Source organism: Hemitrygon akajei, chromosome 18 (assembly GCF_048418815.1).
Source record: "Hemitrygon akajei chromosome 18, sHemAka1.3, whole genome shotgun sequence".
In the NCBI taxonomy this organism is placed as follows: Eukaryota; Metazoa; Chordata; class Chondrichthyes; order Myliobatiformes; family Dasyatidae; genus Hemitrygon; species Hemitrygon akajei.
This window is the reverse complement of record NC_133141.1, coordinates 22885982-22912300: the sequence shown is the minus strand read 5'-3', so window position 1 is coordinate 22912300 and position 26319 is coordinate 22885982. Positions and strand designations below refer to the sequence as shown.

At 45.7% G+C, this 26319-nt stretch overlaps 1 protein-coding gene across 4 annotated transcripts in view; it reads left to right on the top strand.

The window, feature by feature from the left end:
• LOC140741190 (calcitonin gene-related peptide type 1 receptor-like) overlaps positions 1–26319 on the top strand; it is a 159548-nt gene that overhangs the window by 120038 nt on the left and 13191 nt on the right. For all 4 annotated transcript variants that reach the window (XM_073071077.1, XM_073071080.1, XM_073071078.1 and 1 more), the window contains 5 exons: positions 7625–7735; positions 8962–9074; positions 12278–12369; positions 14428–14554; positions 23559–23712. In XM_073071077.1, coding sequence (XP_072927178.1) covers positions 7625–7735; positions 8962–9074; positions 12278–12369; positions 14428–14554; positions 23559–23712 — 597 coding nt within the window. The remainder of the gene's footprint in view (positions 1–7624; positions 7736–8961; positions 9075–12277; positions 12370–14427; positions 14555–23558; positions 23713–26319) is intronic.

The window sequence follows — 26319 nt, the reverse complement described above, 5'->3', positions numbered from 1 at the left end:
CCTTTCACACTCTGGGACTGGGTACACTGGGTTATCACACTGTCCTTTCACACTCTGTGACTGGGTCATCACACTGTCCTTTCACACTCCGTGACTGGGTACACTGGGTCATCACACAGTCCTTTCTCGCTCTGTGACTGCGTACACTGGATGATCACATTCTCCTTTCACACTCTGTGAATGGGCAGACTCGGTTATGCCACTGTCCTTTCACACTCTGGGACTGGGTACACTGGGTTATCACACTGTCCTGTTACACTCTGGGACTGGGTACACTGGGTTATCACTCTGTCCTTTTACACTCTGTGACTGGGCACACTGGATTATCACACTGTCCTTTCACACTCTGTGACTGGGCACACTGGGTCATCACACTGTCCTTTCACACTCTGGGACTGGGTACACTGGGTCATCACACTGTCCTTTTACACTCTGTGACTGGGTACACTGGGTCATCACACTGTCCTTTCACACTCTGGGACTGGGCACACTGGGTCATCACACTGCCGTTTCTCACTCTGGGACTGGGTACACTGGGTCATCACACTGTCCTTTCACACTCTGGGACTGGGTACACTGGGTTATCACACTGTCCTGTTACACTCTGGGACTGGGTACACTGGGTTATCTCTCTGTCCTTTTACACTCTGTGACTGGGCACACTGGATTATCACACTGTCCTTTCACACTCTGGGACTGGGCACACTGGGTCATCACACTGTCCTTTCGCACTCTGGGACTGGGCACACTGGGTCATCACACTGTCCTTTCACACTCTGTGACTGGGCACACTGGGTCATCACACTGTCCTTTCGCACTCTGGGACTGGGCACACTGGGTTATCACACTGCCGTTTCTCACTCTGGGACTGGGTACACTGGGTCATCACACTGTCCTTTCACACTCTGTTACTGGGCACACTGGGTCATCACACTGCCGTTTCTCACTCTGGGACTGTGTACACTGGGTCATCACACTGTCATTAAACACTCTGTGACTGGGTACACTGGGTTATCACTCTGTCCTTTTACACTCTGGGAAGGGGTACACTGGGTCTTCACACTGCCGTTTCTCACTCTGGGACTGGGTACACTGGGGTATCAAACTGTCTTTTCACACTCTGGGACGGTGTATACTGGGTTATCACTCTGTCTTTCTTGCTCTGTGACTGCGTACACTGGATTAACACATTCTCCTTTCACACTCTGGGACTGGGTACACTGGGTCATCACACTGCCGTTTCTCACTCTGTGACTGGGTACACTGGGTTATCACTCTGTCCTTTCTCGCTTTGGGACGGGGTACACTGGGTTATCACATTGTCCTTTCTCGCTCTGTGACTGCCTACACTGGATGAACACATTCTGCTTTCACACTCTGTGAAAGGGCAGACGGTTATGCCACTGTCCTTTCACACTCTGGGACTGGGCACACTGGGTCATCACACAGTCCTTTCACACTCTGGGACTGGGTACACTGGGTCATCACACTGTCCTGTCACACTCTGGGACAGGGTACACTGGGTTATCACACTGTCCTTTCTCGCTCTGTGACTGCGTACACTGGATGAATACATTCTCCTTTCACACTCTGTGAAAGGGCAGACTCGGTTATGCCACTGTCCTTTCACACTCTGGGACTGGGTACACTGGGTTATCTCACTGTCCTTAAACACTCTGTGACTGGGTACATAGGGTCATCACACAGTCCTTTCACACTCTGGGACTGGGTACACTGGGTCATCACACTGTCCTTTCACACTCTGGGACTGGGTACACTGGGTCATCACACTGTCCTTTCACACTCTGGGACTGGGTACACTGGGTTATCACACTGTCCTTTCTCACTCTGTGACTGCGTACACTGGATTAACACATTCTACTTTCACACTCTGGGACTGGGCACACTGGGTCATCACACTGTCCTTTCACACTCTGGGACTGGGTACACTGGGTTATCACACTGTCCTTTCTCACTCTGTGACTGCGTACACTGGATTAACACATTCTCCTTTCACACTCTGGGACTGGGTACACTGGCTTATCACTCTGTCCTTTTAAACTCTGTGACTGGGTACACTGGGTTATCACACTGTCCTTTCACACTCTGTGACTGGGCACACTGGGTCATCACACTGTCCTTTCACACTCTGGGACTGGGTACACTGGGTCATCACACTGTCCTTTCACAGTCTGTGACTGGGTACACTGGGTTATCACACTGTCCTTTCACACTCTGTGACTGGGCACACTGGGTCATCACACTGTCCTTTCACACTCTGGGACTGGGTACATTGGGTCATCACACTGCCGTTTCTCACTCTGGGCTGGGTACACTGGATTATCACACTGTCTTTTTACACTCTGTGACTGGGTACACTGGGTTATCACTCTGTCCTTTTACACTCTGGGACGGGGTACACTGGGTTATCAAACTGTCTTTTCGCACTCTGGGACGGTGTACACTGGGTTATCAAACTGTCTTTTCACACTCTGTGACTGGGTACACTGGGTTATCACACTGTCCTTTCTCGCTCTGTGACGGTGTACACTGGATTAACACATTCTCCTTTCACACTCTGGGACTGGGTACACTGGGTCATCACACTGTCCTTTCACACTCTGCGACTGGGTACACTGGGTCATCACACTGTCCTTAAACACTCTGGGACTGGGTACACTGGGTTATCACTCTGTCCTTTAACACACTGGGACGGGGTACACTGGGTCTTCACACTGCCGTTTCTCACTCTGGGACTGGGTACACTGGGTTATCAAACTGTCTTTTCGCACTCTGCGATGGTGTACACTGGGTTATCACTCTGTCCTTTCACAATCTGGGACGGGGTACACTGGGTCATCACACAGTCCTTTCACACACTGGGACTGGGTACACTGGGTCATCACACTGTCCTTTCTCGCTCTGTGACTGCGTACACTGGATTAACACATTCTCCTTTCACACTCTGGGACTGGGTACACTGGGTTATCACACTGTCCTTTCTCGCTCTGTGACTGCGTACACTGGATGAACACATTCTCCTTTCACACTCTGTGAAAGGGCAGACTCGGTTATGCCACTGTCCTTTCACACTCTGGGACTGGGCACACTGGGTCATCACACTGCCGGTTCTCACTCTGGGACTGTGTACACTGGGTTATCACTCTGTCCTTTCACACTCTGGGACTGGGTACACTGGGTTATCACACTGTCCTTTCACACTCTGGGACGGGGTACATTGGGTCATCACACAGTCCTTTCACACTCTGGGACTGGGTACACTGGGTTATCACTCTGTCCTTCCACACTCTGGGACTGGGTACACTGGGTTATCACTCTGTCCTTTAAACTCTGTGACTGGGTACACTGGGTTATCACACTGTCCTTTCTCGCTCTGTGACTGCGTACACTGGGTTATCACACTGTCTTTTCACACTCTGTGACTGGGCACACTGGGTCATCACACTGTCCTTTCACACTCTGGGACTGGGTACATTGGGTCATCACACTGCCGTTTCTCACTCTGGGCTGGGTACACTGGATTATCACACTGTCTTTTTACACTCTGTGACTGGGCACACTGGGTCATCACACTGTCCTTAAACACTCTGTGACTGGGTACACTGGGTTATCACTCTGTCCTTTTACACTCTGGGACTGGGTACACTGGGTCATCACACTGTCCTTTCTCGCTCTGTGACTGCGTACACTGGATTAACACATTCTCCTTTCACACTCTGGGACTGGGTACACTGGATTATCACTCTGTCCTTCCACACTCTGGGACTGGGTACACTGGGTCATCACACTGTCCTTTCACACTCTGGGACTGGGTACACTGGGTTATCACACTGTCCTTTCTCACTCTGTGACTGCGTACACTGGATTAACACATTCTCCTTTCACACTCTGGGACTGGGTACACTGGGTTATCACTCTGTCCTTTAAACTCTGTGACTGGGTACACTGGGTTATCACACTGTCCTTTCTCGCTCTGTGACTGCGTACACTGGGTTATCACACTGTCTTTTCACACTCTGTGACTGGGCACACTGGGTCATCACACTGTCCTTTCACACTCTGGGACTGGGTACATTGGGTCATCACACTGCCGTTTCTCACTCTGGGCTGGGTACACTGGATTATCACACTGTCTTTTTACACTCTGTGACTGGGCACACTGGGTCATCACACTGTCCTTAAACACTCTGTGACTGGGTACACTGGGTTATCACTCTGTCCTTTTACACTCTGGGACGGGGTACACTGGGTCTTCACACTGCCGTTTCTCACTCTGGGACTGGGTACACTGGGTTATCAAACTGTCTTTTCGCACTCTGGGATGGTGTACACTGGGTTATCACTCTGTCCGTTCACACTCTGGGACGGTGTACACTGGATTATCAAACTGTCTTTTCACACTCTGTGAATTGGTACACTGGGTTATCACACTGTCCTTTCTCGCTCTGTGACTGCGTACACTGGATTAACACATTCTCCTTTCACACTCTGGGACTGGGTACACTGGGTCATCACACAGTCCTTTCACACTCTGGGACTGGGTACACTGTGTTATCACTCTGTCCTTTCACACTCTGGGACTGGGTACACTGGATTATCACATTCTCCTTTCACACTCTGGGACTGGGTACACTGGGTCATCACTCTGTCCTTTTACACTCTGGGACTGGGTACACTGGGTCATCACACTGTCCTTACACACTCTGGGACTGGGTACACTGGGTCATCACACAGTCCTTTCTCGCTCTGTGACTGCGTACACTGGATTATCACATTCTCCTTTCACACTCTGGGATGGGGTACACTGGGACATCACACAGTCCTTTCACACTCTGGGACTGGGTAATTCGGCCCGTCGAGCCTGCTCCGCCATTCAATCATGGCTGATCCAATTCTTCCAGTCATCTCAACTGCGCTGCCATCTCCCCATACTCTTTGATGCCCTGGTTAATCAAGAACCTATCTATCTCTGCCATACATGCACGCAGTGACTTGGCCTCCACAGCCGTTTGTGGCAACAAATTCCACAGATTTACCACCCTCTGACTAAAGTAATCTCTCCGTATATCAGTTCTAAATGGATGTTCTTCAATCCTGATGTCATGCCCTCTTGTCCTATACTCCCCTACCATGGGAAATAATTTTGCCATATCTCATCTGTTCAGCCCTTTCAACATGAGATTCCCCCCTCATTCTCCTGAACTCCAGGGAATACAGCCCAAGAGCTGCCAGACATTCCTCATATGGTAACCCTTTCATTCCTGGAATCATTCTCGTGAATCTTCTCTGAACCCTCTCCAATGTCAGTATATCCTTTCTAAAATAAGGAGCCCAAAACTGTACACAATACTCCAAGTGTGGTCTCTCGAGTGCCGTATCGAGCCTCAACATCACAGCCCTGCTCTTATATTCTATACCTCGAGAAATGAATGCCAACATTGCATTCGCCTTCTTCACCACCGACTCAACCTGGAGGTTAACCTTTAGGGTATCCTACACAAGGACTCCCAAGTCCCTTTGCATCTCTGCATTTTGAATTCTCTCTCCATCTAAATAATAGTCTGCTTGTTTATTTCTTCCACCAAAGTGCATGACCATACACTTTCCAACATTGTATTTCATTTGCCACTTCTTTGTCCATTCCCCTAAACTATCTAAGTCTCTCTGCAAGCTCTCTGTTTCCTCAACACTACCCGCTCCTCCACCTATCTTTGTATCAATGGCAAATTTAGCCACAAATCCATTAATCCCACAGTCCAAATCATTGACATACATCGTAAAAAGCAGCGGTCCCAACACCGACCCCTGTGGAACTCCACTGGTAACCGACAGCCAGCCAGAATAGGATCCCTTTATTCCCACTCTCTGTTTACTGCCAATCAGCCAATGCTCCACCCATGCTGGTAACTTCCCTGTAATTCCATGGACTCTTATCTTGCTAAGCAGCCTCATGTGTGACACATCGTCAAAGGCCTTCTGAAAATCCAGGTACACCACGTCTACTGCATCTCCTTTGACCACCCTGCTTGTAATTTTCTCAAAAAGTTGCTGTAGGTTAGTCAGGCAGGATTTTCCTTTCAGGAAACCATGCTGGCTTTGGCCTATCTTGTCATGTTCCTCCGGGAACTCCATAATCTCATCCCTAACAATCAATTCCAACAACGTCCCAACCACTGATGTCAGACTAACAGGTTTATGGTTTCTTTCTGCTGCCTCTCACCCTTCTTAAATAGCGGAGTAACATTTGCAATTTTCCAGTCATCCGGTACAATGCCAGAATCTATCAATTCTTGAAAGATCATTGTTAATGCCTCCGCAATCTCTCTAGCTACTTCCTTCAGAACCCGAGGGTGTATTCCATCAGGTCCAGGAGATTTATTCACCCTCAGACCATTAAGCTTCCTGAGCACCTTCTCAGTCATCATTTTTACTGCACATACTTCACTTCCCTGACACTCTTGAATGTCCGGTATACTGCAGATGTCTTCCACTGTGAAGACTGATGCAAAATATGCATTCAGTTCCTCTGCCATCTCTGGTACAGTGGGATGTCACACTGTCCTTTCACACTCCGTGACTGCATACACTGTGTCATCAGACTGTCCTTCCAAAACTCTGTGAGTGGGTACACTGGGACATCATACTGTCCTTCACACTCTGTGACACTGTATTATCACACTGTCCTTTCACACTCTGGGACTGGGTACACTGGGTTATCACACTGTCTTTTCACACTCTGTCACTAGGTACACTGGGTTATCACACTGTCCTTTCACATTTCAGCCCAGGATTTATCGTCAAATCTATCATTGCTAAACTTTCTTCATGATGTAATTTCATGCTTTGTAATATTGCATTGATGTTATAATATAGAGAATTTGCTGCTTCGATAGGGACAAATGGATTTTATTTCCTTCTCTTTTGTTAGTAAGGGTTTAGTAATCTTCATTGTTCTCAGCAAGCTCTTTTTTATTGATGAGTTGCATTGAAGTCTGATGCATACTGTTGGCCAGTTTAAAGTGTGTTCTTATTTGGACTTTTCAAATCTTGCACCTATCATTGGACAGCAAGGCCAAGTAAGAAGTTGGATAGATTGTAGGCCTTGGAAGAAATGATTTAAGAGGGGAAGCCAGCACTCTGCTTTTCACCGCCGTGTAGCGGCTGTGCAAAAGTATCTTTCACCATCTCAGGATGTCCCAAAATCTGGCCCTAAGAAATTAAATACTGCTGCGTCAGTGTTGTAATTCAGTAAACACTACATGAAAGTTACGTATTGCAAAATTCTGCAATAAACAAGTGCTTTTGATATTGGATAAACTGTTTTTAGTGATTGTGGTTGAGATGTAAACATTGCACCAGGGTTAATTCGTTCACATGGTAACCTGAGATCATTCTGTATCCACTTGACTGGGCCTCAGGTTAACGTCTCACATGGAAGACAACGAACTCACACACAGTCTTCTGTTTCTACTGCTGAACTGTAATAGAGAGGGAAGATAGCCCAGAACAGCAAGTTCAAGGTTTAGTGAAAACAAGTTGGGTTATTCAGAGGACCAGATAAGAAAGGGAGAAAGTGGACGTTTAAAGCACTGCTTTTGCACAGGGTCCTACTGCAATCGTACCTGGGATGGATGGCTCTGTTGGGAGGACGCTCCTGCCAAGTCAACCTCTGTGCAGCATTGCCCTAACTACTTCCAGAACTTTGATTACACGGGTAAGTCAGTAAAATACTAGTCTTCTCCACCCCCCCAAACCCCACCCTGCCAGTTATCTTAATTATTCTGTAATCTGTGATAATACACAGTGCAGTGGGAAAATCCAAACATTGCCTCCCCAACAGATTCTTCTTCATTCCTGTCTTGCCCATCTGTATGCTTCCCCGAGTGGCTTCCTTGACACCCAATTCTACTTCTCTAGTGCTGCTGTCAATATCTCAGTCCTGGATAAGATGCAGTTCCATCTGTTTAGACACTGAAATGGCTGAGGATGTGCATGAACCTCACCATAGCAATACCTGGCCCAGTTCCTTTGAGGTTAAATCTGCTTCATAACCTTGGTCTCCATTTTACTGCAAAAAAAATCTCCGAACCACCTGTCCTTTCATCACAATGGCTGACTACTTCTAGCCCCTATATTCTCTCGACACTCAGTGGCCACTTTATTAGGTAGACTTGTGTAGCTATGCCAGTTGTGTGGCAGCAACTGAATGCATAAAACCATGCAGACGTGGTCAAGAGGTTCAGTTGCTGTTCAGACCAGCAACTGTGGAATGATCGTTGGTGCCAGACAGGGTAGTTTGAGTATCTCACAAGCTGCTGATCTCCTGGGATTTTCACGCACAACAGTCTCTAGAGTTTACAGAGAATGGTGCAAAAAACAAAAAAAAAACATACAGTGAGCAACAGTTAGGTGGATGAAAATGACTTGTTAATGAGAGAGGTCAGAGGAGAATGGTCAGACTTGCTCAAGCTGACAGAAAGGTGACAGTAACTCAAATAATCACACATTACAACAGTGGTGTGCAGAAGAGCATCTCGGAGTGTGCAACGTGTTGAACCTTGAAGTGGATGGGCTTTTGCAGCAGAAGACCATGAACATACACTCAGTGGCCTCTTTATTAGGTATAAGAGGTATATTCCACCTCAACACATACATCAAACAGCTCAAAGACATCAGAATGTTTAATCAGAACTGTGGTAGACAATGACATGGCATCTTAGGTATTTCACACTCAGTGACTGAGTATACTGGGTTATTGTACTGCTGGTTTCCGTTAGCTAAGTCCCGTTCTTATTAATAACCTTGGTCTCCCATAGCTACTGCTTTGTTTGTGAGTACCAAATTTTGCTGATTACATTCTGTTAGACTACATCTTGCAGTCGAAGAGACAGATATTTTACTTGATGAAAGTCTACCATAACCATTCCTCATCTTGTTCAGAAAAGGTCACCAAGATTTGCACCGAGAAAGGAAGGTGGTTCCAACATCCAGAGAGCAACCGAACATGGACTAACTACACCCAGTGTACAGCATTTACTGAGGGGAAACAGATGGTGAGAAACTTGGCTTAAACCTGGCAACAAACTGTGCATGTTCTTCACCAGCTCACAACGTCATTTATCACAGAAAAGATTATTCTTAACTACTTACTGTCCCATTCCCTACACAGCTCCTCATTCACCATGGCCTCTCATTCACTGCACATGCTGGAACTAAAATTACCTTCAGAAATACAGGAGTTGTGTGTGTTTGATTTGTTTATCTCAGACTGGAAGGATGTATGCTGTGGCCCTCCACAGAGGTTAGCATTAGAACCATTTTCTTGTTCTGATTCCATCATTAAGAGCCCACATCACCCAAGACGTGCCCTCTTCTCATTGCTACCATCAAAGGAGAGGTACAGGAGCCCGAAGACACACACTCAACATTTTAGGAACAGCTTCTTCCCCTCCACCATCAGATTCTGAATGGATAACAAACCAGCCCATGAAAACTACCTCAATATTTTTGCTCTCTTTTTGCACGACTTGTTTAATTTAACTTAATATATTGTATATATATTTCTTACTGTAACTTTTAGTTTGTGTTTATGTATTTCACTGTACTGCAGCCTCAAAACAACAAATTTCACAACATGCCCTGTCAGTAATGTTAAACCCAATTCTGATTCTGATCTATCCAGATATCTAAAGAGCTAATGTTGAGCAGCAACAACATCCTGTGCCTCCTCTCCCTCTGCCAGCCCTTTCATTTGCTTTATATTGCTGGAGTGCATTGTAATTGTATCTGCCAATGGTCACTTCATCCTCTGCAGTGGCAGAACCCTCCTACCCACTGCTCCAGCTGCTCCTGTGGTCTAGTCACCATTCAAACTATCAACAGCAAAGGGTAGGATGAGGATCTTTGGTCACCTTGACATGGCAATAGAGGCCTGTGTAAAGGTAGTAGTTGGGGTTGGTGGCCCTTGTGTCCACAAATTCATGAAGGGAAAGGATATGAAAGCCAAGAAGGCATGAGCTTAAAGTGAAACAGCAGAGATTTAAAAGGCACCTGAGGAGTAACAACTTCACGCAGAGGGTGTGGAATGAGCTGCCAGAGGAAATGGTAGAGGTAGGTACAATTCCAGTGTTTTAAGAAGCATTTGGACATGTACATGAATAGGAATGATTTAGAGGGGTACGAGCCACACACAGGCAAATGGGACCAACTTAGATGGGTGAGCATGGTCTAGTTGATCACCTTGTTATAGGAAAGATGTTATTGGTAAGAGTGTAAAGAAGAATTACAAGAACGTTGCCAGGACTTGAGGGCCAGACTTATTGGGAGAGGTTGGACAGGCTAGGACTTTATTCTTTGGAGTGTAAGACTGAAGGATGACATTATAGAGGTGTATAAAATCAGGAGGGGCATAGATAAGGTGAATACACTCAGTCTTTTTCCCAGAGTAAGGAAATCAAGAACTAGAGGGCAGAAGTTTAAGGTCAGAGGGAAGAAATTTAATAGGAACCTGAGGGGCAACTTCTTCAAACATGGGTGGTGGGTAGATGGAATGAGCTGCCAGAGAAAGTGATTGGGGTAGGTACAATAACATTTAAAAGACAATTTGACAGGTATGTGGATAGGAATGATTTAGAGAGATATGGGCCAAATTCAGACAAATGGGATCAGCTTAGATGGGCATTTTGGCCATAGGGCCTGTTCCTGTGCTGTCTGATTCGATGACTCCATGGCAATATTGTGGCTTCAAAGGTATGCAAAGGCTGTATTCTTCCTGAAGACTGTGCCAAAGCTGTCCTTGCCTGTGAGCAAGGGGCTTGCTCTGGGTGGGATTTTCCAGCTGGTGGAAAATCCACAGAAGGTAACTGGACAAGAGGGTTATCCCCTCTAATGCCCATCTCTTCAATTGTGGTGAGCTTCTCCTCCCCTTGCCTACACCTTTTGGGGGAGGTGCCCCAAGGGATCAGCCCAATCCTACTCAATCTTTGGATGAGCAGCCTTTGTCATATCATCTGTCCATTCTGCTGATGAAGGAGAAGTTTACCTCATGACAGTTTAATGTCCTGTTCTAGGGGAGGCTGTGGCAAAGCGCTCTACAAGAGGGAATCACTCTGATCTCTCACATGGGAAGTGGGGAGTGAAGAAGCCCCTGTGACACCAATCTCTTGCTGTGATTGGGAAAGCTGAGGACCTTCCTAAAACTGATTCTCACTGCTGTGAGTGTGAGTGTGTGTGTGTGTGTGTGTGTGTGTGTGTGTGTGTGTGTGTGTGTGTGTGTGTGTGTGTGTGTGTGTGTGTGTGTGTGTGTGTGTGTGTGGTGTGTGTTTTTTTTTATAAACCAGGACCTTCTCAGAATCTGGGATGTGTCAGCTCCAGTCAGAGCAATTCTCGCCCTGGTGAAGGGAGCAGCTCTGTCTGTGAGGGCATAGTGGCTGTTGAGTGTGGGTTAACTCCTTTTCTTTCTTTTTCAATCTTTTTATTAAGTTTCAAATTAATAAACATAGCGATAATGATACCTAGAGATCGGGATTACATTAATAACGGTTAACATGTACAAACACAAATTCCAAGTAACAAATGTAGTTTAGCCTCCCAAACTCTTAGTAACTAACCATGAAAAAGATATTTTTCTGTTGTTTAAGCTCCTGAAAGGATTGCTCTTCAAGTTTTGGCTGCTCTTCAGCCTCTTCTTCTGATTTTGGGTGCTTTGGGGTGGGATGTGGGGTTAGTTGAGTTAGTTGGTGACCTCCTTAGTGGTCTTCTCCTAGGCTTGAACAAGGTGGCTGTTCACAAGTCCAGGTGGGTTCCACCCTCGCTGACTACCTGCCCCATTTCTGAGGATATGTCTGTGCCTGGGTCTCCCTGAAGAGAGGGAAAGTGATGTCCAAGGCTCACAGGGACAGGTAGACACTGCATCCTGGACAAGGATGGTCACGTTTTAACTTGGTGTCCACTTTGCAAAAACTGAAATGCGAATTAAGTAAATGCATCACTGAGCTTTTCTTAAAAGTCATCTATCTAATTGGTACAATGTGAAACCAGCCTGATTTCCCGCACCTGCTTCCTGTGTGGTTGTGGTTCCTCTCACGTCTCCCTGTGGCTGAGAACAGGATGGTGTTCAGCTCTGACGCTGACTCACAGCCTTTGTTCTCATATCCAAATACCAACTTGATTGAGGTAACAGGGGCCCCAAGCGTCAGGACGTGACCTTGCTGCACATTGATGGCTCCTTCTGAGTTTTGCATTTGTGTATCTGCAGACTGCAACAAACCTCTATTACGTGGCCATCACAGGACATGGAATCTCCATCACGTGCCTATTGATTTCCCTTTGTATTTTCTTCCATTACAAGTAAGTGTACACTTTCAAAATCCTCTATTAAAAACTTGTATATACTTCAGTGTGAATGAAGCTCAGAGGTGACGCTCCGGAGAAACCCTGGCTTTTTAGAAAGTTTGTTTCTAACTGAGAGAGGATAGTCTTAGGAAAGCACAGGGGCAGCACTCAATCCAATTAATTCCCTGCTTTGTACATGTGAGAGTTTTGAAACGCAGGCATGAAGTGATAGTCTCTTGATAATTGTCACCTTGAGGGCAGGGTCCACACATCCTGACAAACTCACTGATTAACTTCCAGTCAGCAGACACACCCAAGCAGCTAGGCACAGCAAGGGGTTCATTATATCATAATGTAATTTAAGTGGACAATGATGATCAGAAGAACCATTTCCCGTTATTCAAACCAGGGAGGTAGCGTGCCTACGAGGTTATATTCTGTTTGGAAATCTTCACTAAAAAGGAAGCTGCTAATTTTTTGCTCGGACTAAGTAAGTCACAAGAGAGAAATATTCTGCTGTGGTTTTTGTGTAGATATTATTTTGGCAACGATTTCCTCTTACGGCATTCCCCCCCCCGCCCCCCCCAACTCCTTGAACTTTGCCACATTAGTGAGTGGAGTTAACATTAATATGGTTGATGTTCTAATGGAGAAAGATGGGTTAGTGCATCATGCCCAGGGTGGAGATGAAGTACTCTTCTTTGAGCTTCATTGGAGCATTGTGAGGAGTTTAAGGCAGAGAGTTTCAGGGTGGGATGGAGGTTTAAATTAATAGCTCAGGGTCCCTCCTGTGGACTGACACGAACACCACCTCATCTTCTGTCTGGGTGTGTTGCAGCCCTTGTGACTATCAAGTTCAACAATTTCAGACAGCCAGTTTTACTGTTGTGTGTTGGAACTGGCTGGTTCTGATGTAAGGGTATCCACTCAGAATTTCTCTCTCCACAGATGCTGTCTGATTTTCTGGGCATTTCCAGCTTTCCCTTTTGTCCCAGACTTCCAGCATCTGCCGTTCTGTCTCTCACAGATCTAACACGTCCTTCTGGTTGTCCCTCCCTCCCGAACCGCCCTGATGCATCTGTTAACTCGGCGGCTGTGGAAGCATTGCATCAGCGGGACAACCTCGACCTCCACCGTCACTGACATTCCCTTGTTCTCTACACCCCTCCAACTCAAAGCACATTCGCTTTCTCAGGCCCCCAGTTCTGATGAAGAGTCCATGACTTGAAATGCTAACCTGATTCTCTCTTCCACAGATGCTGCCTGACCTGCTGAGTGCTTTCATTTCAGCTTCTACATTAACCTATTTCACTGGTATAATTTCTCATATAATTATCCTGAACAGCTGCCTGCTTGTTACATTTTTATGATAGAGTAAACACTGTGGTGCAGAAATTTCTAATGGTGCTTTCCAAGGCCCCAGACCAACCCTGGCCTTGGAAAATGGCGTTGCTTGAAATTTTTAAACAAACTGACAGCATATTGTCCAGAGGCATACTGCATGGAAAGCGGCCCTTCAGCCCACTGATTCTGTTCTGACCATCAACCACCCATATACACTGATCACATTTTAATTTCCCTACATTCCCATAAGCTCGCCCCCCCCCCCCTTTCCCCGCATATTCTACCACTCTCTACACACTAGGGGACTTGGGGCAACTTACAACGGCCAATTAACCTACCAATGTGCAGGTCTTTGGGATTTAGGAGGAAACCAGAGCACCCAGAGTAAATCCACATGATCTCAGGGAGAAGGTGCAAACTCCACACGGACAGTGCCCGAGGTCAGGATTGAACCCTCATCTCTGGTGCTGTGAACCGTGCTGCCCTGAAAGTTGTGATGAAAGGTGATCAGAACTGTTGTCAATCAAGAATTAAAAAGCACAACGTTCTAGAAGCACTCAACAGGTCACACAGCATCTTCTTGATTGGCATTAAGGCTCTGATTGTTAACAATGCCTCCTTTTTACAATGATTCCTTGCTACAATCAGTTCATACTGTGGGGACAGGGATGGAAATCTCTTTCAGGATAACCCTAAAACATTATATCTATATCTCACTTCTTGCCCCAGGAGTCTCAGCTGTCAGAGAATCTCACTGCACAAAAGCCTCTTTGTATCGTACCTCCTCAACTCCATAATCACCGTCATTTGGCTGTCAGCGGTGGCGAACAACAAGGATCTGGTGGAAAGGAACCCTGTAAGTTTTAACTGCTTTCAGAGAAATATCAGCATCAACTTGGGAGCTGAGACCAAATCTCCCAGGCTGTGCTTCATCTTTGAATCTACTTGATCAAAAAAGTGACTGAAACACCTTGTGCAAAAAAAAAAGAGCTTCTGGAGGAACTTAGCAGGTCAGGCAAAGTCAGTGGAAGGAATTGGACAGTCAACATTTCTGTTCATGACCCTTTATCTGGACTGTACGAGTAGAGGGAGATAGTATAAAGAGGTGAGGGGGAAGGGTGGCAGGTGATGGGTGAATCCAGGTGAGGAGGGGTGATAGGCAGATGGAGGAGGGAGAGTGGAGATAGTGACAGAGGCCGGGAGGTGAGAGGTGGGGGTGACATACGGCTGCAGATGGTGGGTTTGATAGCAGAGCGAGGTGGAGCATGGAACCAAATAATAGAGATGGTCCGGGTGGATGGGAATAGTGAGGGGGGAAGTGTGTGGTTGATGGACAGATGGAGTGGGTGGAGGAGGGTAAAGCAACAGGGTAATGGAGGCTGGGGTGGGTGAGGGAGGAACTGAGTAGATCACGAATAGAGAGAAAAGGGACAGAGAGGGAGCAGGTTACCTGAAGTTGGAGAATTCAATTTCATGCTGTTGAGCTGTAGACCACCTGGAGGTCTCTTGAAGGAGAGAGGTGGAAAGGTCTAAGGAAGTTAACTCTAGACCTCAGACACCCACATCAATAGAGAAAAAATTAACAAATTGGAAAAGGCTATTGGGTTGGAGGAAATTACAGGGATTGCATGTGGAACAAATACTTGGAGAGAAAATGGCGTAAAAAGAACATGAGTGTGACTAAACAGGCAGCTGTACCACCTTTGGTGCAGGTACAGTGGCAGGGGTGCTGGGAGGGTGAAGGGATTTTCAATTGGACCCTCAATGAGGAGGACCACTCAAGTCTCCAGTGCAACCAGGTATCAATGAGGAAGCTAAAGGAGCTAGTGGGCTCCTTTGACTCAGTGGAAACCTGGTTTGAGCCTTCATCCAGCACCTTCCCAAGGAAGTCTAGAAGAGGAAGCTCTCACATAGATTGCCTGCGTATTTCTCAGGCACTTCCTTGTGTGGGTAGAGTTTCACATTGTGCACATGGATAGGCTCCATGTAGAGGCACTTTACAACCTGCTGCTAGAGGACAGCTGATTCTGGGATGTGTTCTGAGAGTTCTGGACTGCCTGGAGAAGGAGATGTAAGACCATCTACTCCCTGTAGCTACGTAGGATGTGGATAAGGCCAATATCTGTTTTCCATGTCAGGAGTACATTAGGGGGTAAACCAAAAGGTGGAAATCTGAGATCGAGCAGCGTGAGAGGGAGTTGCTTGATTTTGAGTTCTGTCCTGCTCTGACCACTGAGGACCTGCTCCTGTGACAGGAATACCAGGAGAGGAAGGATGCGTTGCGGATGCTTGAGCAGTCCCAAGGCCTGTATGTGAACTCACAGATGCGAATGCAGCATGATTTGCACTGTGGCTCATCCTTCTACTCATTGGAGAAGCAATTGGGAGTTCAAAAGCAGTTGGTGGAGCCCTTTGTTGCAAGAAGCCAGAGTCAGGGGAGGATTCAGCTGCTCTGCAGCGCCTGGGTCAACCCTCTCAGAACACTGCAGGTGTGCTCACTGGACAGGTCTAATGGAAACAAGATCCCATAAGAGGAGCAGATTGCCACATAATCCTTATTGGAGATGTAACAGAGGAACCTTAAGACGTGAACTCCTACCCCACCCTATGGCAGAGGTAGAAACAGAAGAATTGTGTGCAGAGGGACTTGCAGCTCGAGCATGTACATAGTTGCAGGTGAAGACCCTGGAGAATTTGGACTGCACCCCACCTTTCTACTCACTGATAAAATGGTGGGGTGTCAGTAAATAGCTTGTGGAGCTCCTCTGTCACGGTTCTGGAGGGAATACACAATTTAATCCACTCCTTTCTCGGGGCTGTATTTTCTCCAAATCTGCCCAGTGAGAACGTGCACAGCATTTTGTAGGAGGACTTGCTGATTGGATGTTTGATGATAGTCGAGCTGAACGAAGGGACGAGTTCTCAGGCTTGGTGATTATGCACAGGTCCTGGAGGAAAGCCTGGAGAAAGGGCATAGGGCACTCATGCTCTTATCAGATTAGCAGCTTCTCTTCAATGCCCCTGTAACACACAAAACGCTGGAGAAACTCAGCAGGCCAGGCAGCATCTATGGAAAAAAGTACAGTCGACGTTTTGGGCCAAGACCCTTCGGCAGATCTGGAGAAAAAAAGCTGAGGAGTAGATTTAAAAGGTGGGGAGAGGGGAGAGGGAAGCACCAAGTAATAGGTGAAACCTGGAGGGGGAGAGATGAAGTAAAGAGCTGGGAAGTTGATTGGTGAAAGAGACAGAAGGCCATGGAAGATGGAAAAGGGGGAAGGAGCACCAGAGGGAGGTGATCAGTGGGCAAGGAGATAAGGTGAGGTTATCCACTTTGGGAGTAAGAACAGGAAGGCAGATTATTATCTGAATGGTGTAGAGTTAGGTAAGGGAGAAATACAAAGAGATCTAGGAGTCCTTGTTCATCAGTCACTGAAGGTGAATGAGCAAGTGCAGCAGGCAGTGAAGAAGGCTAATGGAATGTTGGCCTTTATTACAAAGGGAATTGAGTACAAGAGGAAGGAAATTCTTTTGCATTTGTACAGGGCCCTGGTGAGACCAAACCTGGAGTATTGTGTACAGTTTTGGTCTCCAGGGTTAAGGAAGGACATCCTGGCTGTAGAGGAAGTGCAGCGTAGATTCACGAGGTTAATTCCTGGGATGTCTGGACTGTCTTACGCAGAGAGGTTAGAGAGACTGGGCTTGTACACGCTGGAATTAAGGAGATTGAGAGGGGATCTGATTGAAACATATAAGATTATTAAGGGATTGGACAAGATAGAGGCAGGAAATATGTTCCAGATGCTGGGAGAGTCCAGTACCAGAGGGCATGGTTTGAGAATAAGGGGTAGGTCATTTAGGACAGAGTTAAGGAAAAACTTCTTCTCCCAGAGAGTTGTGGGGGTCTGGAATGCACTGCCTCGGAAGGCAGTGGAGGCCAATTCTCTGGATGCTTTCAAGAAGGAGCTAGATAGGTATCTTATGGATAAGGGAATCAAGGGATATGGGGACAAGGCAGGAACCGGGTATTGATAGTAGTCGATCAGCCATGATCTCAGAATGGCGGTGCAGGCTCGAAGGGCCGAATGGTCTACTTCTGCACCTATTGACTATTGTGAGAAAGGGAAAAGGGGATGGGAAATGGTGAAGTGGGTGGTGGGGTCATTACTGGAAGTTTGAGAAATCGATGTTCATGCCATCAGGTAGGAGGCTACCCAAACAGAATATAAAGTGTTGTTCCTCCAACCTGAGTGTGGCCTCATCACGACAGTGGAGGAGGCCATGGATGGCCATACCAGAATGGGAATGGGAAGTAGAATTAAAATGGGCGGCCACTGGGAGATCCCGCTTGTTCTGGCAGACGGAGCATAGATGCTCGGTGAAACAGTCTCTCAATCTATATCGGATCTCACTGATATACAGGGGGCCACACCCGGAGCACTGAACACAGTACATGACCCCAACGGACTCACAGGTGAAGTGTCGCCTCACCTGGAAGGACTGTCTGGGGCCCTGAATGGTGGTGAGGGAGGAGGTGTAGGGGCAGGTGTAGAACTTGTTCCACTTACAAGGGTGAGTGCCAGGAAGGAGTTCAGTGGATCAGTGGGGAGTATGAATGGACAAGAGAGTCGCGGAGGGAGCGATCCCTGTGGAAAGGAGAAAGTGGGGCGGGGGGGGGGGGGAAGTGCTTGGTGGTGGGATCCCGTTGGAGGTGGCAGAAGTTCAGAAGTTACGAAGAATTATGTACTGGATACAGAGGCTGGTGGGGGTGGTAGGTGAGGATAAGAGGAGCCCTATCCCTGGTGGGGTGGTGGGAGGATGGGGTGAGAGCAGACGTAAGCAAAATGGAAGAGATGCAGTTGAGGACAGCATTAATGGTGGAGGAAGGGAAGCCCCTTTCTTTGATAAAGGAGTACATCTTCGTTCTACAATGAAAAGCCTCATCTTGAGAGCAGATGCGGCAGAGATCTTCCTCTTCGACACAAGATCTTTACCTGGGTCCCATCCACACACTGTAGTTCTTTTCTGACTCATTTGATCCACCCTAACCAGTCCTACACAGACTAAGGCCAGTCCTTTCAGGACAACATGCATTTGGTCCGGGACTCTAAGAGGGCTGGTCTGTCAGTTGCCTTTCTCTCCCTCATTCAGGAGAATGTGTGTGACAGTGGAACACAAATACCTTTTTGGGGCTCTGCACATTTGAATTCAGTCTGTTTCTTGTGACCCAGGTTCGATTTCTGTATGCTGCTGCAGTGTGTCTGGTGAAAGTCGATGGGGCCTTGGTGGCATGAGGAGAGGAGTATGTTAGGGGTGCCCCATGTCCAGCCAGCTATCTTCCAGCAGCATATAGCCATTGCTGTGTCCTCACTTACAGAATTTGACAGGTCTGGCTCTACTACGTAATGCTCATGGTCACAGGTTCTGCTGTGTCAGTGCCTCCTTGCAAGCTTGTCCCACACAACATGTGTGGGGGAGGTGGGGTGTGTCTCTGTATTTAATATTTCAGCAATTTTTGAGTAATATTGTCTGATTAGGCATTCTGTTTAAATAATTCATTATAGGTTATATGTAAAAGTACGTGAATGGTATACGATATTATGCCACCACACATATGTGCGTTCCTCACTAAAGTAAAAATGAAACTAAGCACACACATCTCTTGGCTTAATGTTTTTTCCAATTAGTTTTATGTTTTAGAGTTACAAAACATAACAGTGACAATGAGGAAGTTTTAAACAAACCCAAGACGACTATCTGAAGCGCAGCGAGACATTCAAGTAAAAAAAAAGCACAGTGAGACTTTAAAGTTTAAAAAAAGCAGAGATATTTGAGTTTAAAAAAGGCAGAAAATGGACAAATTCATGGGTTCATAAACAGTGGGTACCCGGTGATATTAATTAATTAAAATGGAATTGGACGCTGGCTCAGCTGTTTCAGTCATTACACAAAATGAGTTTGAATGTCATTTCAAAGATATGGACGAAGCCTGCAGCTATCCAACTAAGGACTTATACTGGAGAAAAGATAACTCCTGTGGGAATGACATTTGTAACAGTGAAATACAACAACAAACAAGCCACTTTTAGCTTATATGTTGTAAAAACAGGAGGGCCAGCATTGTAGGGATGTGATTGGCTGAGACAACTATGGTTTGATCGTAGATCCACCATTTGCATGCCACATCCCCTGCACTAGAGTTAACTGAAAGCAAAATAAGAAAGGATTCTGGATGATGCCACATCAGTGTTCAAGGATGGCATTGCAAAACTCGAACATATCAAGGGTAAAATAGTGTTAAATGAAAATGCCACACCCAAGTTTTACAAAGCTAGATCACATGAAGGCAGAAGGAATTCTTTCCAAGATTGAATGGAGCCCATGGGCAACTCCAGTGGTCTCAGTAGCTGAGAAGGATGGTTCTGTCAGGATCTGTGGTGTCTTTAAGGTCACCATCAACTCAGTACTAAAAATAGATTAATACTCTTTGCCCAAGATAGAGGATATTTTTGCAAATCTTTCTGGAGGGAAACACTTCAGCAAAGTGGATTTAGCTGAGGCCTACCTACAGATGGGGATAGAAAAAGAGTCCAAAATGTTTCTCACCATAAACACTCACAAAGGGCTTTATCGCTATAAAAAGCTTTTTTTTTTTGGGTAGCATCTGCACCAGCACTCAGGCAGAAAGCTATGGACCAAGTGCTTCAAAGGTGCCTAGGCACTCAGTGTTAGTTGGATGACATCATTGTCACTGGTAAGGATGATAAGGAACATCTAAAAATTCTCAAGACAGTGTTAAAAAGATTAGAAGATTATGGGCTCAGAGCATGATGCAACAAGTGTGAGTTCTTTGCACCAACCATCACTTACTGCGGTCACACCATTGACGCACAAAAAGCAGAAGTTTGCTGAGAAAATTCAAGCAAAGGTAATACCCCATGGCCAAAGGATGTGTGTCAGTTGCAGACCTTTTTAGGTTTTGTCATTTACTATAACAGGTTTCTGCTAAACCTGGCTACTATACTCCACCCCTTGAACTCATTCCTTCAAATGAGGAAGAAAAGGCAATGGACAAAGCAGTGTCAGGTGGCTTTCCAAAAGGCAAAGAAAACGGTGACATCAGACACTGTACTCACACATTATAATCCATGTCATCTAGTGAAGCTTGCCTGAGCTGCTCCACCTTATTGTATAGGTGTTGTCATGTCACATGTTATGAGTGTTGGAAGTGTACGCCTTTGCATCATGTCCCCTTACTGCTACAGAGAAAAATTACGCACAGATTGACAGAGAGACCTTGAGTCAGGTTTGGAGTGTAAAATGTTTCAGCCAGTACATGTGTGGGAGAGAGTTTACTCTCATTACTGATCATCAACCACTAATATCCACTTTCAATTCACAGAAGGGTGTTCCACTAACAGCAGCAACATGAATGCAGAGATGGGCTCTGTTTCTTGTAGGACACAATTTCATGATCAAATCCAAGAGTACAACTAATCATGGAAATGCTGATGGATTGTCCCATTTACCCTGGAAAAAGAAATACCTGAAACATTTACAAGTGTTGGAGGAGCTACATGCCGGTCTTCAAGTCATGGTCAAAATGAAGGTGCTAGCTTGAAGTTTTGTCTGGTGGCCTGGGATAGATCAGCAGATCAAACAGCTTGCCAGGCACTGTCTGGGATGCCAACACGTCCAGAAGAAAGGTGTCCAGAGCTGTCAGAACTACTTCCAGCAGTCCCAGAGTCAACTTCTCCAACCAGCACAGAGGAGTCCCCAGAACCTGAGATTATTTCACAGCCACAAATCTCGCCTGCAAAGCAGAGTAACCTCCCTGGTCAGGAAAGACATTATCCCACAAGAATAAGAAATCCTCCACAGTGATTAAATCTTTAGGTCTGAATGGGACAATTTAAAATTTACTCTGCTGTGGATGTCTGTATAATAGCTGTATTGTATAGTAGACTGTGTATATCATTGAGATACATTCTATGTTGAGTTGGAGTTCATGGCTAAGCAGGGAGGAGTGTAGAGCATGTAATAGTTCAATAATATTTGAGTAATATTGTAAATATATTGTTTGATTAAGCATTTTTGTTTGTTTAAATAATTCAAAGTCAAAGTCCTGTCCTGAGCCTTTGTGGCTCATCCGGCCAGTGCTTATGCCAGTTTCCGTGGCGTGAAGCGACTGAAAGTACGAGACTCCCCCCTGGATAGGTTGCCAGTCTATCGCAAGGTTGACCCCCAGCATTTTTTTTTGCCAGTACCCATTTTTCAGCTGGGTAGACTGGAGCATTGTGTGGTTCAGTGCCTTGCTCAAGGACACACGCTGCCTCGGCTGGGCTCGAACTCACGACCTTCAGGTCGCTAGTCGAGCACCCTAACCACTTGGCCACAAGTCACACTGTTTAAATAATTAATTACGGGTTATATGTAAAAGTATGTGAATGGTATATGTCATTACACCACCATGTCATATGTGTACACCTCACTTAAAGTAAAAACAAAACTAAGCACACACATCTGTCAAGGGGTCTGTCTGAGCTGACTGCCTGTCCCTCTGCCAAGCTTATGTCCATGTCCTGGTGTCAACTGGTTTTCTGGAGGAAAGGGACACTACAGGGACAGGAATGTACGTCGGACAGTGAGGATTCCATTGTAATGTGAAATGGCCTGGTACAGAAATTCAAATGCACAGGAATACAAGGATCTGTAGAGTAGTGGACTCAGTTCAGTGCATCACACGCACATCCCTCTCCACCATCGGAAATATCCACAGGAGATGCTGCCTCAGGAAGTGATGCACCATCAATAACTCTGAGACGTGGGTTAAGGTAGGCTTTTATTGGCTGGAAGAAAGCACAAGCAGCAAGTGACCATCACACGACATCCTGGAGACTGAGGAAGGGTCTGTGGCTCCAATTGCCTTTATACTGGGGTCTGTGGGAGGAGCCACAGGAGCAGTCAACGGGGGGGGGGGGGGGGGGGCGTGTCCAGACAGGTATATGTAGTTCACCACAGGAAGGCAACATCCATCATCAAGGATCCCATGTTCAGGCCACACTATCTTCTCGCAGCTATCACGGAGCAGGAGGTACAGAAGCCTGAAGTCCCACATCACCAGGTTCAAGAATAGCGACTTCCCTTCAACCATTTGGTTCTTGAACCAACTTACAAAATCCTAACCATTAGAGCTCAGTAGTACTATGATCACTTTGATTTTATTTTATTTTTCTAATTATGTTCTTTCAAGTAACAATGTTTTTTGTGAATGCTGCATATTTGATGCCATGTGCCTAAGATGCTGCTGCAAGTTCTTCATTGTACCTGTGAACACAATAAACTCAACTTTGAACTTTGAAGTATTGTCAATAACATTTATTTAAATAAAAATTAAACCAAAAAGGACAATTGTCCTAGGGATAAAAGAGTTGACCGCTTTGTTGAATCTCTTGCCACAGTAAAAAGAAATGAAGAAATGGGTTAACCCCAGGAATATCATCGATACAGGATTCAGCCCCTTTTATACATTGAGCAATTGCAGACGTGGGTATCCACTAGCTTATGCTTTGTTTCATAAAAGACATAGACTTTCTGTTGAAAGCTGTTTAGTTGGAGCTTATATCTTGTTCTGCAGCAAATCACACACAGAGCATTTGCCAGTCCTCAGTGGCGGATTCCCAATCCTGAAGCAAATTGCTGGAGGTTTCATCCCCATGGGCATAAAATGCTCATCTACTCTCTTAGCATTCATAGGTCCGCCATGCTCCTGCAGTATTTGCTGAGGTCCCACTGTTGCCAATTTGCGATCCACATTTCCTAATGCATTACCTTTGATGTCTGTATCTGTGTCCTGTCTGCAGGTTGGCTGTAAAATATTACTCTTTGTTCACTTGTACTTGATTGGATGCAATTACTTCTGGATGCTGTGCGAAGGGGTCTACCTGCACACTCTCATTATCGTGGCTGCATTTGTGGAGGAGCAAAATTTATTCTGGTACTACGTACTTGGATGGGGTATGTACTCTCAGTAACACAGTACAATAGACATCGCCTATAGCCTTTAAGTCGGGTGGCCAACCTTTTACATTCCATGCGTCAATTTTTTCACGCATGAGTTCAGATGCACCATACAACTCTTGTACCCCCATTCAATTCTCGTAAAAATATGTTAATATAGACATATTTAGCATTTTTACATGATATATTGATTTAATATAAAACAAGATAAACATTACTTACCTTAATGAGACTTTTAACAAATATATTTTGTCTTCTTTTGATTTCTTCCTTTTTCTTAATCACATATTCTTTCTGTAACTTAGACCCAAGCACTAGCTTCAGTTTTCCTTCAGTTTGATGTTCTGTTTTATAGTGTCTATTAAGATCATGTCTTCTATTATGTGAGAAAGTGTTTTCACAAACAATGCACAACGCTTTTCCTGACGGACCCACTATAAATAAGAACTCATTTTCCTACTGTTCATTGAATTCATGCTTACTATCACTTTCTGCTTTTCTTTTGCTCATTTTCTTTTGCACTGTGATGGGTAACTGAATGTAAAAACAAGGCTTAATTTTTGAAGAAGTACAAAACTGCAAATGTTCACGAAGGGCAAACAAAGCACAACTCTGTAGCGCACGAGTGTCAATTGTAAACTGGCAAAAACCTGCGATGCACCACAGGTGCAGACGCCTGGCGCCTCGGGATCAAACAAGTATCAAACGTGTATCGAACAGTTATGGAACGACTGCGGAACAAAAGTCCTTCTTTCCTAGTTTGATTCATTGAACATTTTTTAAAAATTGAAAACAGATTAATGTGGAAGAAGTTAACATTCGCCAAAAGATGTGCACAAAATAATAAAATCGCTAAAAATAATTGCTAAGTTTTAGATTTATTCTCAGCAAAACCCATTTCTAGCTCTAAGCTACCTGAATTCCTGTTATAGATTTTTTTCCCTACAAATCGGCATGAGTAGGCTTACCTTTTTTATTACTATCACTGGGGTGCAATGCGCCACTTCTAATCATCCAATGTGCCATAGGTTGGCCATCCCTGCTTTAAATGATTTAAAAGTTTAATAATTTTGAATAAAAGTTCCTGTTTCATGCTATTTGCAATCCTAGTGTCAAGTGGTGCTTTCCACAATCAGATTTCAGGTTTAATTCCCACTCTGGAGACTTGAGCATAAAAACTTAATGTGTCGTATTGAGGGAATGCAGCACTGTAGGAGGTGTTGTCTTTTGGATGACGTGAAATTGAATTCTGTCTGCTCTCAAAGGAGTACTGTATATTTTTTCAATTATCGGTATCTGGGTGACCAGCATTTACTGTAAAACCCTAACTGACCTTCAGAAGGTGGGGATAAGCTGTAACATTGAATCACGCCAGTCCTGGTGAAAGTGATGTTGGGGAGGGAGTTCAGTAATGATTATGAACTAATGTTGAAATTTCCAGGTCAGGATAATAGTCAACAGGACTTCAAAGTCAGTGGCAATTTAATGGTTCCTGTGCTGTTGAATCTTAGTCCTCCTCACATCTGCCAAGATGGCAGAGACATGTAAGTGGTTATTAACACTGACCAATCCATCGGAATCTTCTTTCAAAGGTTCAGAGGAACCCTTCGTTCCAGTTGCCCTCACCTTTGCATAATGGAGAAAGCCCAGGACCGTTAACTCTGTTCAAACCATGGAACTTCAATATGTGACAACTTGCTGCACAATTGACAAACCGAGCCCTCCTCCACTTGCTTCTCAAGTTTACTTGCTCAAAATTGAAAAGGGACCTGGGCATGTTTTTCCACACAGAGGTTTTTCCATCTCTGGAAAGAGAGGAAGGGGTAGAGGTAGATACAATCATAACTCTTAAAGGGCATTTGGGCAGATAAGTGGGAGGGAAAGGTTTAGATGGATATGGGACTGCACGAGTTGGGCTGAAGGGTGTGTCACTCTTCAGCTGCAGCAGCCAGATGAATAAACAGTTGGTCGACTGCTTTCAGCAAGGGGCCCCCTTAGATTAGTCGTCAGGGCTGTGGCATTTAAAACAAAGGAGTTTGCAAAACATCAGTGTGTGCAGGTCATTGGGCACAGTGCCCATGCTGGAGGTGGAGTCCCTTAAATAGCTCCAAAAGATGTGGCTGTCTGCCCCACCTCTAATGAAATGATCTTCTCAAGGGGCCCTGGAATGAAAAAGGGGAAAACCGAGGGCTGAGGTTCTTGATGAGGGATGGGCTGGAATATAGAATCTGCACCTTATAGTTCAGGAGGTGGTATATATTGAAGGGGAAGGGGAAGTGAGGAGGAGGATTGGAGTAATGAGACTACTGTCCTCTTCAGCAGTCACTGGCACAATCCTGTCTCCTTCAGAGGATTTGGATGCACAGGCAGCCCGTGTCCCTCTGCTCCCCTCTTGCTGTCTCTGGGCCACATTGTCCCCCACACAGGGAAGAGCACGACTGTGAACCTTGTAACGTGTTTGGGGGATTGGCCTCTCGCGGTTGGATGTCCGGCCATGCGTGTGAGCTGTGGCATGAGGTTTGCAGAAGGACTGGGTCTGCATTTGGAGAACACGAGCTGAGTCCTGACAGAGCTTTCACGGCAGTGTCAGACGTCTGGTCCACT